The 17,611-nt window shown below is 47.4% G+C and overlaps 1 protein-coding gene across 1 annotated transcript in view; it reads right to left on the bottom strand.

Moving 5' to 3' along the window:
• Nucleotides 1-17,611, bottom strand: part of LOC101345078 (tensin-3) — a 256,456-nt gene that overhangs the window by 88,448 nt on the left and 150,397 nt on the right. Inside the window, exons 11-13 of the mRNA XM_023724450.1 lie at nucleotides 10,729-10,841; nucleotides 10,090-10,150; nucleotides 9,226-9,301 (exon numbers count right to left, since the gene is read on the bottom strand). Coding sequence (XP_023580218.1) covers nucleotides 9,226-9,301; nucleotides 10,090-10,150; nucleotides 10,729-10,841 — 250 coding nt within the window. The remainder of the gene's footprint in view (nucleotides 1-9,225; nucleotides 9,302-10,089; nucleotides 10,151-10,728; nucleotides 10,842-17,611) is intronic.

Below are 17,611 nucleotides of genomic sequence, written 5' to 3'. Positions count from 1 at the left end.
TGACTTAGCACTCAGGTCACTGGAATTAGGTCACAGAGCCCAGCATCCGTGAAGGCAAAATGTAAGTGGCCAATGGGTTTGCCCGAGACGAGGCAGCAAGATGAAACATGCCAGGTGGAGCCCTGTTTACCAGCCCTGGACCAGAGCTTGTGGGGGCAAGCAGGAGCAGGGTGTTGGCTCCCGGCAAGACTTCTGCCAGCCTCGGCCCATGTGCATTCCCGCGTGAGGTTACATAACCATGCTGTGGCTTGGGTTGCGTTTTACACTGCTCATGAATCCACTCCCCCCTTACCTGACAACACTGTATTTACTGAACCCTGCAAAGTTCTGAATTTTTGCAAGGAGTAAGCATAAGAATCTGACTTTTAGAGAAAAGCACACTGCGAAGAAGGGATGGGTCAGCTCTGTGCTGGGGAATAGCTGAGGGGAGGGATGTTGCGGGGAGTGTATGTGGCAGGTCTGCTTCTAATCTGCAATCCCACGACAGGGCAGTGTCATCCATAGCCAGCCACCATGAAGGAATAACAAAGGTAGCTCCGCTTTCCCAAGGCGTTTTCTAAGGCAGTGGTTAGAGATAACAGCACCCCTTAGTTCTTTTTTAATCTCACCATGTAACAGACATGACAGCATCCAACAACAACAACAATCTTTGTTACAACAACCTGTCAGTTTGTCCCACTGCAGTGGCTTGTGTGTTGCTGTGATGCTGGAAGCTATGCCACAGGTATTTCAAATATCGGCAGGATCACCCACGATGGACACGTTTCAGCAGAGCTTCCAGACTAAGACAGACCATGAAAAAAGGCCTGATGATCTACATCTGAAAATGCGCCAATAAAAACGCTATGTATCACAGCAGGAGATTGCCCGAAAGTGCTGGATAGTCCTCCTAGGTTGAAAGGTGCTCAGAATACTCAGTGGCTACAACAATGGACTGGAACATATCAACAACTGTGAAGATGGAGCAGGATGGGGCCATATTTCACTCTGCTGTGCCTGGGGCCACCATGAGTCAGAGCTGACTCAAAGGCATCGAACAACAACAATCTTTGTTAACATGGCACAGTGCAGAATTCCTCATGAGGAAGGACAGACAAATTTATCTGCAAACTAGGCAGCCATTTACCAAAATTAAAAAGGGGGAAAATCAAAGAGGACCAGATCCAAGGATGCTGACGACTGATAGCAAGTCACCCTTTAGAAGCTACTCTCCACCTTGCAGAGTGCCACCGCAGCCCGAGAAAATACCCAGATGCAGAAAACGGGCTGAGGCGTCTGCAGCATTTTGGGTGGTAAATCTATGAAAGCATTTTCTGCTGCTTAGGATCCTTTCCAAGTTATGATTGCTGACAAATCCTTTCTGAGGAATGAAGCTGCCTGCATATTTGAACCTTCCCACAGAAAATGCCCTTTCAGTTATTCTTCCAACTGCAGCTGTCTTAAGTTATGCTTGTTGAATTTGCAGAGGTACGTACGCATCAAGAAATACAACACGGCAAAATGTCAGGATGGGGTAAAATGAAAGCAGCATGTGTTCTGTATGTTTCCTAGGACAGTTTTGGTGCATTTGGTGATGGGGGAGGGGCTAGAGTGGAGGAGTTCCTGGTGGTGCAAACGGTTAACGCGCTGAACTGCTAACTGAAAGCCTAGAGGTTCAAGTCCACCCAGAGGTGCCTCGGAAGAAGGGCCTAGTTTTCACAGCCATTGAAAACCGTATGGAGCACAGTTCTACTGTGACACACATGGGGTCGCCAAGAGTTGGAGCAAGCTTGATGGCAGTGGGTTTTCTGTATTACAAAGGCTCAAGAAACCAAAAACCAATTGAACAGTAGGAAGGAAGACAGCCCACTCGCCCTCTGGGAATGCTCTCCCAGTAACAAGGCCATGCCCGGTTCAGGACCCATGCCGTGATTATGTGATGCAAATGAACACCGGAAACAAATCATTGCCAAAGGTGTCCGATGATGACAACACTCTGCTTCACTACGAAGTTCCCAAACATTCTAGTTTTATTTCATGAGCACATACTAAAACCACTTTTAGTTTTCTTAAAGATAGATAACGGAACTAACCTTCTTAGCTAATCACTTCTATGAACAGCGCCAGGAAAAATGATCCTTTGTCATGGAAAAACACCAGTTTTCAGCTGCAGCCCACATCATCCTCCCACCATCTGATAACGTTTCAGAAAATAAGTGCAGAGTGTACAAAAATGAATCATGAATACAGAAAGTGTAGATCAAATAATAAAACAACCCTAAAATACTCCATGTTAGAAGTGAACAAAGCTGCAGCAAGGGAATCATTTTATCAAAGTAAGTCTCTCCTGTGAAAAGATGGGGGTATTGAATTTGCAAGCATTTCACAAGGCAACAAATAACTCATGGGAACAGTGCCTCCATACATGAAATGCTCACCCCAAGAGATTCCACTGCTGAACCGAGGCCTGCATCCCAGGATGCTTATGCTCCCCTAAATTCTTCACCCACCTTTGGGTTGTGCGGCGATGTGAGTGTACCTGGAATCACACACGTGAGTCATCACTCTGCCTGCGCCATGCACAGAAGGGCAGCAGGTCCCCATGACGTGAGGCTTGCGAGTGTGGTCGTTCCGAGGAGCAGGTTTGGAGCAGAGAGGCTGGCTCAGCTTATTATCCCAGCCCTGGCCAGTCATTCCTCTGCTCCCAGCCTCAGGCCCCTTGACTGGAGGATGGGACAACAACAAAGCACTTGGCACAGCGCCCAGCACCTGACCAGCACTTTAGCAAGTGTGGACCATTGTGCCTCCTCTCTCACTTCTCAGACACTGGCTGCATGTCCGTCTCCTCTCTGACAGTCTGGAGACTTGGGGAAGTCTGACATCAGTAAGAGACTGCCCTGCCTTTGCATTGCACAGCATCCACTAGGGAGGCACGTGGAGTATGGATTATCCAAACACAGGCCAAGTGAGGGAACTGTGTTTGGATATGGATGGATGACTGGCATGCACGGGACAGCATTAACAAGGCAAGAGGGACAGGCGGTACGTGCAAAACGTGATAAATAATGTGTGCTGTCGGAGCTGAATGACTGGGAGGAATTGGGAAGAAGGAGGGATTTGTGGTCTTGGGAAGGAATCTGGACTTCGGCCATGGCAGCAGGGAGATGCTGTGGCCAGACTGGGCTTTAAATGGTGCTCCCTGGAGGACAGGTCAGAGGGGAGTGAAATCATCTATGGTCCTGGGGAGAAGGGAGGAGAACTCAGGAAATCATCCACATGCAAAGTCCATGGCTGATTATATACAGAGGGGGCAAGGGCGATGTCAAGGATGGAGGTCACGTTTCTAGTTTGTGGGAGGATGGGGCAGGGAGTCCTGGAAACCAGCAGGCATAGGAACAGGATGGTGAGATCGATTCTGCACAAGAGGCACTGGGGGCAGCCTGGAGAAGCCAGGCAGATGTTAGCAGGCTGTGGATATCAAAGGCTGAATCTGGGGGCTGTGGCTGAATTGGAGTAATAGCAAATGAAAGGCAGAGGAGACCCAGGGAGCAGTCAGAAAGGCAGGAGGAGCTGTGCTCTGAAGACGGGAGCCTAGAAGACACCATCAGAGGGGATAGCTGCAGAGGGGCTGGAGAGGCCCCAAGGAGGGGTGGACAAGGAAGACGCTGCCCACTGGAGGCAGGGATAGAACTACAAATGCTGACGAATACAACGAAGACGAAGACACCAGAAGGTGAGGGCTACAGAGTTGAATGGGGAACGGAAAAGAAGTGAGTGCAAACCATCCCATCCTAAAACGCAGACGAGCAAGAGAGACAGAAACCAGCTGGTACCCAGAAGGGATAAAGAATCAAGAGAGGGCCTAGCGCTGTTTACAGGCCAAGCTGAAGGAACCAACAGTGTGGTGTACGTGTAGAGGAGAAGACAGAGAGCAGAGAAGAGATGGGCTGGAATGGCAAGGGCAGGCCGGGGATGTTGGTCTGGGAGGTCACTAGGAAGCCAGGAGAAGGGGTGAGAACATGGTGGGCTTCCTTCCCACATGTAGCGTCCCACACCAGCACAGCCCTGCTTTCCTCCAGGATACAAGCTCAAGTGTAAGTGCTGGTCCTTTGTGAAGTCATCACCACCTAACCCATTAATGCAGACCTTTCTTCTGTGAATCCAGCAGCTGCGCCTGGACATCTGTCCCATCTGCTCTAACCTTTTAGCCTCTCGAGGCTGAGCTCTGCTTTGGGGACATTCTCTAGTTCTTCACCTGTGAGAGGCCAGGCCCGTGCCCACACCTCACGGTTAGAGCAGGCTCCTAACGCGCCCCTGGAACTGGCCGTGTGTTTCCTAACATGTTCCTCATGTCAGCTGTTCCTGGCTCTCCAATCCTGATGTTCTTCTTTACATCCTGTGTTCTCACAGGAACCTGCTGCTTCCTTCTACTCTTGCAGCCCCGGATTCTCTATTCTTTCCTCAACTACGAGCACCTCTTTCCCCTTGACTACGCTGTCTGCAGTAACTGTTACACAGAGTCCCAAGACCCTACACCCCACTCAGGACCTCATGAGTCCCCAAGTGCTGTAAAAGAGGGGATCCGCACAGCACCCCAATGACTAGACCAACTCCTTAGGACAACAGCTGCCTGTCTTTGTGTCTTCAACCTGAGCCAGTGTCTTCTTGTCATGGGCCTGCAGCACCTCATTCTGTACTAGCCAAACAGCAGGGACTTCACAAAGGCTGGCGAGATATTTCTTTACCTGCAGCTCACACTTAGAATGTCTCTGCTCAGCATTCAGGAGATTCATCATTTTGAGGTGGACGTGAAATTTCTCAGAAGGTCCAAATAATAATTATTTCAAACTTCCTGTCATATTGAAATTAACTGTTCATGAGGGCAGCAAAGAAGGACCAGGAAACGTCCAGACCCTACAGTGAATGGCCTGTGTAGCTGTCGGAGAAAATGCCATTTATAAATAATACATTTGGAAACAACCACGGGCCGATGCCACACGATGAGGCACCTTTCATGTGGCTTCCAGGTGCCCAGAATGCACCATCCTTTATCTAAAGACAATTGGGGCAGCACTGCCCTCAAATACCCAGGAACCGAGCTTTCCCGTGCTTGTGCAGCACACAGCTTTCACACTGCCCCTAATGCCAAGGGGTTTCACCCAGGAACGACATGCAGTCATGGGGAGACATCACAGCCAAGTCCAGGCACACGTGGCAGTGGACGCTGCCTTCGCCCACTCATGCCTCCTCTCCACCTGCCCCACTGCATTCCTAGACTGGCCTCCTTGTAACCAAGGCCAAACAGCTTCCCTCCTACTCCACGTCCCCTCCAAAGAGCCCCTGCCCCATCTGGCAGAGCCGCACCCCAGATGCTGTGATGGAGCTCAGACTCCGGTGGTGTGTACCCCCCGAGGAGCTGCTTCTCGCCTGGGAAGCCATCAGGGGAGCACTCAGCTGCGGCAGAGGCTGGGCTTGTACAGCAACTGTGGTGGCGGGGAGTGGGTGGTGCATGACAGGGCTACAGACAGGAAGGTTGGCTGGACACCAGTGTTGGGGGGCTACTCAGGGGTTCTTTTAGAGCATCACCAGCCCAGAAGGAAGAGGCAGGTGGCCACCTGGAGGCCAAGCCACAGTCTGGCCTGGTGGACAAAAATGATAATGACCATGACCCAAACCCATGATAACTGGACCTTTACCCTCTGCCAGGTGCTGTCCTAAGAGATTTATGTGCATTAACTCATTAAATCTTCACAAGACCCAAAGTATGACCCTCACTTTACAGAAGAGGAACTTCAAGCTCAGAGACCCTGAGTGACTGGCCTCAGGCCACACAGACTCTGTTTAAGTGGTAGACCTGGCTAGAACTCAGACTTGGGTACCTCTAAGGCCAATTAGTCCCTGTGGCTCCCCATGGGCCTCTCCATTCTTCAGGGAATGCAAAAAATGTTCACTGCAGCACTTTTCACAGTATCCAAAAGGTGGAAATAACCAAAATGTCCATCAACAGATGAATGGATAACAATGGAATACTATTCAGCTATGAAGAGAAATGAAATCCTGATACACACTACAACTTGAATGAACCTTGAAAACATTATGTTGAGTGAAATAAGTCTTTCACAAAAGGACAAATACTGTATAATCTCACTTATATGAAATAAGCAAATATACAGAAACTAAATATTATTAGTGGCTACAAGGGGAAGGAGTGGGGAAGGGGGTCTTTTTCCTTAGGGGGCATTGAGTTTATGACTGAGGACATGGGATCTTCATCTTTATGGATCTCACTCACTAGGTATTTGTGGGATTTCAGAATAGGGGAGGAAGAAGTTCACCATCCATTACCAAAGGATTTTAAAACCCAAATTTTTAGGGAAGTAAATGAAAATCCTCAAAAACTTTGAAAAAGTCATCTATAATAAAATAAAAAGGTAACTCCTGAACACTCCTACTTTCTTATTAAAGAAGGACGACAAAGACTATTTAAAGATTATATGTACAGTATTCTATGCATACCTGGGGAATGATAAATTGAAGAGGAACAGCGTCGCATTCATTGTCAAAGAGAACATTTCAAGACATATCCTGAAGTACAACACTGTCAGTGATAGGGTAATATCCATAAGCCTACAAGGAAGATCAGTTAATGTGACTATTATTCAAATTTATGAACCAACTACTAATGCCAAAGATGAAGAAATTGAAGATTTTTATCAACTTCTACAGTCTGAAAATGATCAAACATGAATCAAGATGCATTGATAATTACTGGTGATTAGAATGCGAAAGCTAGAAACAAAAAAGAAGGGCAGTAGTTGGAAAACATTGCCTTGGTGATAGAAACAATGAGGAAGATTACATAATAGAATTTTGCAATATCAGTGATCCATTCATTGCAAATACCTTTTTTCAACAACATAAACAGTGACTATACACGTGGACCTCACCAGATGGAATACACAGGAATCAAGTCGACTACATTTGTAGAAAGAGATGATGCAGAAGCTCAATATAATCAGTCATAACAAGGCCAGGGGCCAACTGTGGACTAGACCATCAATTGGTCATATACAAGCTCAAGGTAAAGAAAATCAAAGCAAGTCCACGTGAGCCAAAATACAACCTTGAGTATATCCCACCTGAATTTAGAGACCATCTCAAGAACAGATTTCACACATTCAACACTAATGACCAAAGACCAGATAAGTTGTGGAATGACATCAAGGACATCTTATGTGAAGAAAGCAAAAGGTCATTAAAAAGACAGGAAAAAAAGAAAAGACCAAAATGCATGTCAGAAGAGACTCTGAAAGTTGCTGTTGAATATAGAGCAGCTAAAGGGAAAGGAAGAAATGATGAGGTAAAAGAGCTGAACAGAAGATTTCAAAGGGCGGCTTGAGAAGACAAAGTATTATAATGAAATGTGCAAAGACCTGGAGTTAGAAAACCAAAATGGAAGAACACGTCCACCATTTCTCAAGCTGAATGAACTGAAGAAAAAACTCAAGCCTCAAGTTGCAATATTGAAGGATTCAACGGGCAAAATATTGAATGACACAGGAAGCATCAAAAGAAGATGGAAGGAATACCCAGAGTCACTGTACTAAAAAGAACTGGTCGACGTTCAACCATTTCTGGAGGTAGCATGACAAATTTTGGATACCATTGTGAAGAATGGGAATTCCAGAACACTTAATTATGCTCATAAGGAACGTGTACATAGACCAAGAGGCAGTCATTCAAACAGAACAAGGGGATACTGCTTGGTTTAAAATCAGGAACGGTGTGTGTCAGGGTTATATCCTTTCAGCATACTTATTCAATCTATACGTTGAGCAAATAATCCAAGAAGCTGGACAATATGAGGAAGAACGTGGCATCAGGACTGAAGGAAGACTCATTAACAACTTTCCATATGCAGATGACACAACCTTGCTGAAAGCAAAGGGAACTTGAAGCACTTACTGATGAAGATCAAAGACTACAGCCTTCAGTATGGATTACATCTCAACATAAAGACAACAAAAATCCTTACAACTGGACCAATAAGCAGTAACATGATAAATGGAGAAAACACTGAAATTGTCAAAGATTTCATTTTACTTGAATCTACAATCAATGCCCATGGAAGCAGCAGTCAAGGAATCAAAGGACATATTGCATTGGACAAATCAGCTACAAAAGACCTCTTTAAAGTGTTAAAAAGCAAAGATGTTACTTTGAGGAATAAGGTGCGCCTGACCCAAGCCATGGTGTTTTCAATCACCTCATATGCATGTGAAAGCTGGACGAAAGAAGAACTGATGCCTTTGAATTATGATGTTGGCAAAGAATAATGAACATACCACTGACTGCCAGAAAAACAAATCTGTCTTGGAAGAAGTACCACCAGAATGTTCCTTAGAAGCGAGGATGGTGAGACTTCATCTCACGTACTTTGGACATGTTATCAGGAGGGACCAGTCCCTGGAGAAGAATATCATGCTTTGGTAAAGCAGAGGATCAGCAAAAAAGAGGAAGACACTTGCAGAAATGGATTGACACAGTGGTTGCAACAATGGGCTCAAAAAGCAACAATTGTGAGGATGCTGCAGGACCAGGCAGTGTTTTGTTCTGTTGTACACAGGGCTGCTATAAGTCAGAACCGACCGGACAGCACCTAACAACAACATGCATGCTGAAAGCAGTAAATATTTGCCATAAAGGTTTTCCTTATTTCAGACAAAATCTGTCCTAATATTATTTGAAAATTATGAACTTTTCTACTTTCAACATACATGAAAGGTAAAAAATTAGCAGCTAATCTCAGCCAAGAACCAAATTACCCAAGAATCAAAGCTGTTTGGATCATTAGCCAAGCTGTAAGTACACTAGTTGCATTTCATCCTTTCGCTATTAATGATAAATAAATATTTTACTCCTATACCTACGCCCTGCAAGTCTTGTTATCATGTGAAAATTGCAAATATGAACAGGAAGTGAGAGCCCTCAGATGCTCTGTGGCTCGGTTAGGACTTCAATTGCAAGTTCACATAATGGCTGTACAATGAAAGAGAATCGAGGACAAAGATTTGTTCCGTCTCTTTAATTAAAGTGGTTGGGAAATTAACCAAATGCCTACAGTAAAGTTACCTTTCATTCTTCCTATGGGCTTTTTTCGTAAGGGAGGGACATTGTTTTAAGATAAAATTTGCGCCGTCGTCCCTGAGCGGGCAGGGCAGCCCCGGCAGACGCGGGGACACTCACCATGATGTCCCCCTTCAGGAGCTGCGCTGGCTCGATGGCGATGCAGACCCTGCTCTGGTTTTCGGGGCTGACGGTGCTTTGGGATAAACAAGTGTGCAAGTGCGTGAGGTAATGGGAAGAAAACATTTTGAGAAAAGCAACACTACAATTGAAAACTCAGCAACTGCACAACACATCCTGATTTGCTCAATAATCCAACCTCTAAGAGTCTAGTCTATGGAAATGAGTGCAAAAAGGCAGAAAAAGTGAGCAGGCCAGGGAGGGTCGGGCAGCGTTAGCCAGGGTGGACGGTGGCCTGAGGGACCCGGATCGGCCCAGCCCTGGGATGTGGAGCGTGCAGGCTGCTGTAACTGCTGCAGGAAGCCCCCAGGGCAATGCGGCACTAACACTTAGAGTCCAGAGCAAATCCAGAAGCCTGGAAACGAGCCGCTGCAAGTGGTGGTGCTATGATGGGAGCATTTTTTACCTTTATTAGCTCTCCATTTGTGCCCACAGAATGTTTTTTTCAAAAACAAACAATAAAGACAAAAAAACCCCAGAAATCCCTACAAATGCTTAGTATGTGAGGGAACCCAGTGTCTAAAATCCAAAGAAGAGAGAAAAAATGCAACCAGTCCTTGTCACAGGACTCTTTGCAATATGTTCACTCCCAAAGGCAAATGGCCCTCTCTTCCCTTGAAGCCCCAGCAACCATGCACGTTTGATGGTCTGGAGTGACAGCAACAAGCCTCCCTCAGGGTCAGGAGGAAGGCGTGGTTGCTAGCTCTCCCTGTGCTCCCCACCAGCTGTCTCAGCCCACCCCCACCCTGCGGGAGAAGCAGCTGGGGTCCACCCCACCACCCCCAGGGATCAGAATACACTTACTAGATCCCCGACGTGTACACAGGCTGCATGGCCTGGTAGAGCTTCAGAAAGGGCCGGCACACTGCAAGAGAGGTGGTTAGCTGTCAGACACCTGAAGCCTGGGCAGTGTCCGACAGCAAAGAACACATAGGAGTGTGGCAAGCAGAGGGAAGAGGCGTTAGGAGGCAAGGAGCCCGCACGTGCTAGCCCAGAGCTCGGGGCATAAAGGGACCGTGGGCTGCAGCATGTGTTCTCCTCTCGGGTTACTACAGAAGGGGCATCCGGAGATGAGGTGTCTGATGTGACTTGGGAGAAGAGTCATCGAGATGACTGGGTAGGTTCAGGTCTCTCCCCTGCTGGGATGCTCTCAGAACCCAACTGTGCTGCTGGCCCAAGATGTCACCACAGAGCACCGGGGGAAAAGGACGCTTCAGCCCACCTCACTGAACACCTGTTCTCTGAAGCAAGTCAGCCTCATCAGACCAAGACACTGCTCTGCCCACAGGGTGGTGGTCCACGGCAAAGTACTACAACCACTAGGGAACATATAACCTTCCTGGTCCTCAAGGGAGCGGGGAGGCTTGCTTCAATCCAGAGCCAGGAGCGTCACCGCACCAGGGATGGGAAACCCCGACACCACCGCTGCCTGCCATCACTCACCTCCACCTGTGTCGAAGTTGGGGATGCCGTGCAGGATGACAAAATGCAGGAACAGCGGAGAGGCGTTCATTTTCACTGACCCAGACAGGAGGCCACTGAGGAACTGCACGTACCTGCAAAGGACAGCAAGCTCAGAGCTTCCAAAGGGCAGCACCGGCCCCACCCCAAGTGTATGCAGAGCTGGGAAGGGAAGGATGAAGACAGGTGGATCCACAGTCTGCCACCTTGGGGCTCTGGGAGGGGATGCCCTCCTAGCAGCTGACAGCATGGTGAGTTTTCAGCATTCTTTGGCCAGCTTCCCTGCAGAGCCTCAGGCATGAACTTGGGAATCCATCACGCAGCTGAGGGATTTCCACACAGAGTACCCACTGTGTGCCTGGAACCAGGGATCCGGAACCATAAAGCTGCCTTCTAGCCGGGAGCTGCCCACACTGGGCCTCCACGATGGGATGAACCTGAGGCTGGGTAGTCCCATGTGCAGGGGCCCCCACACCCTCCAAGTACCCGTGTGCTGGCTGGCATGACCGTGAGGCTGAGGTCCACAGAAGGTGACGCAGGAGCACAAACGACCTGCCATAACGTGTGTGCTCTCTCCAGCTGAAGCTGCCCCCTTAAGCGGCACAATTACCTGCCCAGCTGTTCTACCTCCATCACCTGTACTCTATCCACACCCATAACCTTCCTTGTTCCCACCACGGAGTCTCTGCGTGGTGCAAATGTTTAATTCACGCTCTTGCTAACTGAAAAGTTGCAAGTTCACGTCCACCCACAGGTGCCTCAGAAGAAAGGCCTGGAGATCTACTTCTGAAAATGCTGCCATTGAAAACCCTGGAGAGCACAGTTCTACTCTGACACATGTGAGGTCACCATGAGTAGGAGTCCACTCATGGCAGACAGATTCCATCCTATACCGAAGCCTACGGAGGCTACATCTGATTGGCCAGAGGTTCTCTAACCTTAAAATATATGGTACAAAATCCCGGCTTCTGAACTCTTGCGCTGCTTCTACCTGTCTCTTCTCCCTGGCTTCTCCTCATGCTCCCATCTCCACTCTGGCTAAGCTGACATCTGCTATATGCCTGGAAGACGTGACTTCTTTTCCTACTTTTTCTTCTTTGCTAAAGTGCATTAATTAAACATTGTGCACCTGCATCAATCCTGACTTCAGTCATCTTCTATGTGCATGTGGTAGTTGAGAGAGAAGTTCCCACAGCAGGAGGGTTGTATCTTGGTGGTACTCGACAGACGTAATCATAATGATGGAGAAGTGAGTACAGACACCGGTCTTGCTCTGGCCTCGGCCATTACCTCCACCTGGAGTGCCTGCTGTTCTCCCTGCAAACCCGATCTCCCATGCATGTGACTGCCACGTGGCAGCTCCTTCCCCTAGCTCCTCTCCCTGTGGCTCCCCAACCCCCTCCCATGCTGTGCATGCACCCTCAGTGCACCCTGCACGCGCACCCTCCCCTGGCACGCAACACCTTACACTCAGTCTATTTGTTCCCATGTCTTTTCTAACAAAGTACTGCAGTCTTTGCAAGGGGAAAACAAAACAAAACAAACAAAAAACCCAAACACCCACAGTCTAATCATCTATGTATATCTCTAATGCCTACAGCAGAACCTAGCAAACAGGAGAGTCAGTGAGTAATGACTGAGAGAGTTAAATACCAGCATTATCAGCACAGGACCATTCACGCCTCCTAACCACCCAGGCCCAGTCCATTTCCCTCTGAGCCAATAATACTCCATCCCACGCCTGCAATGGTCACTAAGCTTAACCTTACTTATATTAAAGAAAAATCTCTAATTTATGCTGGCAGTTCAGACACAGCCCATTATGTCAACAGCTGAATCTGTATACAAAGCAAACTGAACAAAAGTAAATTTCTGGTAAACATTAAAAGAAAAAAAATAACTACTTATATACCACTCTCATAGGAGAACGTTAGAAAGGAAGTTACGCTTCTTTTTTTTTTTTCCTAGAAAACAAGGCATTTCAGTACTTCCACTTTCTTGAGGGCAAAATGTGCTTCTTCTTGTTCAGGACAGCACAAAACCTCACAATGGTGCTGGTGGACCTCAAGGGGCACGTGACCAGGCCCTGGGAGATGACCGAGGCCAGATGACCCAGGCCACGCAGCGGGCCTCACCACCAGAGGGCACCCACACTCCTTTCCTGTCTGGCATTTTCTCCCTTAACAACAAGATTTCTTAGCTTCTGTTGTACTTTGAAATACAAGTGGGTGAACAGTTTGATTATTTTTAATCTAAATTTTGCCAGAGGAGCCATGGTGGCACAATGGTTAAGCATTCAGCTGCTAACCAAAAGGCTGGTGGTTTGAACCCACCAGTGGCTCCATGGGCGACAAGACCTGGCAATCTGCTCCCATAAGGATTGTTGTTGGTAGGTGCCTTCAAGTATGGTTCCGACTCAAAGCGACCCTACGTACAACAGGACGAAACACTGCCCAGTCCTGCGTCATCCTCACAATCACTGTTACGCTTGAGCCCATTGTTGCAGCCACTGTGTCAATCCATCTTGTTGAGGGTCCTTCTCTGTTTCACTGGCCCTCTACCTTACCAAGCGTGATGTCCTTCTCCAGGGACTGGTCTCTCCTGATAACAATGTCAGAAGTATGTGAGATGAAGTCGCTCCATCCTTGCTTCTAATGAGCATTCTGGCTGTACTTCTTCCAGGACAGATTTGTTTATTCTTCTGGCAGTCCATGCAATATTCAATATTCTTTGCCAACACCATAATTCAAAGGCATCAATTCTTCTTCGGTCTTCCTTATTCACTGTCTGGCTTTCATACACATACATGGCAATTGAAAACACCATGGCTTGGGTCAAGTACACCTTTGTCCTTAAAGTGACACCTTTGCTTTTTAACACTTTAAAGAGGTCTTTTGCAGCAGATGTGCCCAATGCAATGCATCCTTTGATTTCTTGACTGCTGGTTCCATGGGTTTTCACCAGCCAATTGTTTCAGAAGTAGACCACCAGGTCCTTCTTTCTAGTCTGAGTCTGGAAGCTCTGCTGAAACCTGTCTGCCAAGGGTGACCCCGCTGGTATTTGAAATACTGGTGGCAAATCTTCCTGTATCAAAGCTATATACAAGCCACCACAGTATGACAAACTGACAGACATGTGGTGGCCGTAAGGATTACAACCTTGGAAACCCTATGAGGCAGCTCTACTCTGCCCTATAGGGTCACTATGAGTCACAATCGAGTCAACGGCACACAACAACCACCACAAATTTCACCCACTGCAGATTTCATGGTTCTTGGTTTCCTTAGTTTTCAGCAAGGTAAAGGAATCATAGACTTTTATTATTATTATGTTTTTCTTTTTTTAATCACAGATATTTGGAGTACAGGGACCTCTAACTGAATCATCTGCCTCTCTGTACAGCAGTTTCCCTTCTTCCGACACTGGGAAGCTCTAGTCACAGGAACATGATTCACTCCATCAGCACCTGGCAATTGCTCAGGTGGATCACACACAGGTGACCACTCGGTGCAATGACTCCCTTCATACCCTCTGCACACTCCCTAGGCCCAAGACACACGCGAACCCCCTACCTGAGGGGAACTGGCTTTACATCTTATATCTACACGCAAACATGGAGGGTTCTGATGAGTGATGCCTTGAGATGCTCCCAATTAGCCAGGAGAGTGGGGGAATCCATGTGTGTCAGAGTAGAGCTGATCTCCACAGGGTTTTCAATGGCTGGTTCCTCGGAAGTAGATCACCAGACTTTTCTTTCGAGGCACCTCTGGGTGGACTCGAACCTCCAACCTTTAAGTTAGCAGCTCAGCACGTTAACCATTTGCACCCCCCAAGGAATCCTTCTCCCATTGCTAAAGGAGAGAATGATGAGACCGAGCCTGCAGGATGGCTGCCAAGAGGAGTTGTGCTGGATCTCAGCGCCAGGATGGTGCCCAGGGAGCAGGTAATGAACTCACGCAGAGGACCCAGCCTCTGTCCCGTTACATGCTGTCAGGGGGCAGCATCCGTCAGGGCCCAAGGACTGGGGTACGTGGTCCAGAGAAGCAGCCAGCCAGGTTGAAGCTGCAAGGCTCTGTGGCAAGGCTAACCGTCTGTCTCCACCTCTGCATGTAGGGACAGGTGGGGGGTCTCCATGCCACAAAGTGCAGTAAGCCTGCTCACCATGCCGGGGCCTCGCCAAGCAGCAGCGCCCTTGTGATAAAGGGCCTGGACAACCCCTTCCCTGCCATCTTCCCTTGCTTTAGGTCCGAGTTTTCTTTGAGGTACCCATGCAATCGTGTCAAAAATTATAGAAATATCAAAGATCAAATAATACTATAAGGTCAGGATCATTTTCAGCTATTGGAAACATTGAGGAAATCCTAATTTCTGCATGTCACAATTTTTAGTCTCTCTTCCCTTCACCTCAAAGGGACACTCATGACTGTGCACAAAGGATGTGGGGATGATGGTCTTCCATAACCCCACCTGGGCCTCCTCGTGGTCACTTTTGCACTTCGCCCTCAGATGTTAGCTGTCCGAAAGAATTACTGATCACCAACCACTCTTCCCTATTAAAGACGAAGTGATGGAAGCCAGACACTGGTGCTGCTTTCTCAACTCCTTCCTCTTCACAAGAAAGGAAAAGGAGGAAGGTCAGTAATTTCAACAATCTAATGACTCACTTCCATTATGTTGATGATAAACTAAGCTATACAAGGGCCTCCAAGTTCACAGGCACCGTCGATAGTTATCACTGGGTAACAAGAGGGCAGGTGGGAGCGTAGGCGGTTCAGTGGTAGAATCCTCGCCTTCCATGCAGGAGACCAGGTTTGATTCCCAGCCAATACGCCTCACGCACAGCTATCACCTGTCTGTCAGCGGAGGCATGTGTGTTGCTGTAATGCTGAACAGGTTTCAACAGAACTTCCAGAGGAAGACAGACTAGGAAGAAAGACCTGGTGATCTCCTTCTGAAAATCAGCAAATGAAATCCTATGCATCACAGCAGTCCAATCCCATTGTGCATAGGGTGGTCATGAGTCAGGGGCCGACTCCACAGCAGCCAACCACAACAGGAGGCTAACATCAGGGTTTGAAAAGCTGCTTCTCTGGCAGACCTCTGTTTGCTGAAGGCCGAAGGTACAAAAAGAGGACTGCCTACAGCCACAGTTCTTGTGCTGGAAACAAGGAACTTCACGGGCCATTACTGCCCTGGCTCCTGTGGGCTTGATGGCTTTTACGTGAAATGAGCAAAGTAACAGAGAATATACCTCTAACCAAATGGACTGCATGCATAACAAGCTAGCTAAGCCAAATATTTATTACGCAAAGGCTCCGATGAAGCTGTCACTTCTCTGTCAATGGCTGCTGGGGAAGTCACTGTTGACAAGATAAGCTTCTCGGAGCCACAAATGCCAAGCTAATTAATTCACTCTCCTTGTTATGAGATTTTGAAATAATTTCTTAAGCTCAGTTCTAAAATAGCCCACAAAGCTCCCACACAGTCCCCTCACTATATTTTGTAACATGAAATGCCAAAAAATTTAGCCCTGGTTTGAAATATTCCTCTAGATTCATTTTATGCATTTATTAGGTTATTCAACCACTCAATAAATAACAATTTGGTGAGCATCTGCTGAGTGCAGGCACAGAGCAGGGTGCCAGGAATAAGGATCATTTCTCCTGATCTCTGGGTGCAGTCTTGGAATGCAAAATCAAACCCAAGCCATCGTTACAGAAATGTAAATGCTAGACCTTCAAATATGTAACGACAGGAGGCAAGAAAACTTCGCTGTTGCTGTGGTTTGCCATTGAGTCAGTTCTGACTGACTCATGGTGACCTTATGTGTATGTATTACACATGAAAATTTGGGGGTATATTGAAATGAGATTTTTTTCCCCTTTTTTCCACACTCTTTTAATGCTATTAGAAAGCTGTCAGAGCAGTAAGTAATAAGAACAAAAAGAAGAAAATAAGAGCAAACATCATTTCTGGGTGTGTGCTAGGCATTCTGCATGGGTTACTCCTCACTTCCCACACAGGAGGTCCCATTAATGGCCCTGTTCTGGAAACAACTCAACAGAGAAATGACACTTAATGGTTCAAGATAGAGCAAGGGGTTATTTAAATATAATACTGACAGAACGCTGGTTTTTCCTCAAGCGACTTGCCTTCTCTGTGGGGTCTTTTGCTCATAGTAGGATGAGGCCAGGCCCACATGTGGAGCCCACATTTCTCCAGCACATTCTGGTGTGAACAGAAACAGACCCATGCCATTGGAAACACCCAAGATAAAAGTAGAAGGTGCCCCTGGCAGTCCTTGAAATCCCTCTCCCAAGTCGAAATAACGAGCCCCTGCTCCTGACCACCACACACCTCTGGCCTGATGCAGACCTCCTTTCCACTCACATGGGCGGAATGGGCCCTCAGTGCATAGGAGAGAACAGAGGGAGGGATCGAAACTCACATACACAGATAATGTGTCTCTAGGACAGAAAATTCATTTTGGCAAATGTCTTGGCAATTCTTGTAAAAACTAATTGGCACTCAGTTTAAAAAAGAAAAAGAATGTAGTTGTGTCCTTGGCTGTATTAAGTCACCATCTGCAGAGTGAGTGGGTCTGGAAGGAAAGCCAGCTACCAGCTTCTATCACTACCTCTCGACACTGACTTTCCTCAAGTTCTTATTCTTCACCTCAGCCTGCAGAGCAGACAGAAATGAGAAAGTCCTGCTCCACCAAGGCCATTACCCAACACTTAGAGAGCATCTTCCATGGACCAGGTAAGACACAAGCAGTACAGAAAGAGGAATGTTCCAACATAAAAGAACAATACTGCCCTGGCCTCGGGGAGCCGGTTCTCTAGGATAAGGGTCAGCAAACTAT

Source organism: Trichechus manatus, unplaced genomic scaffold, assembly GCF_000243295.1.
Source record: "Trichechus manatus latirostris isolate Lorelei unplaced genomic scaffold, TriManLat1.0 scaffold00247, whole genome shotgun sequence".
Lineage (NCBI taxonomy): Eukaryota > Metazoa > Chordata > Mammalia > Sirenia > Trichechidae > Trichechus > Trichechus manatus.
The sequence above is the reverse complement of the archived record's forward strand: the minus strand, read 5'-3'. Positions and strand labels throughout refer to the sequence as shown.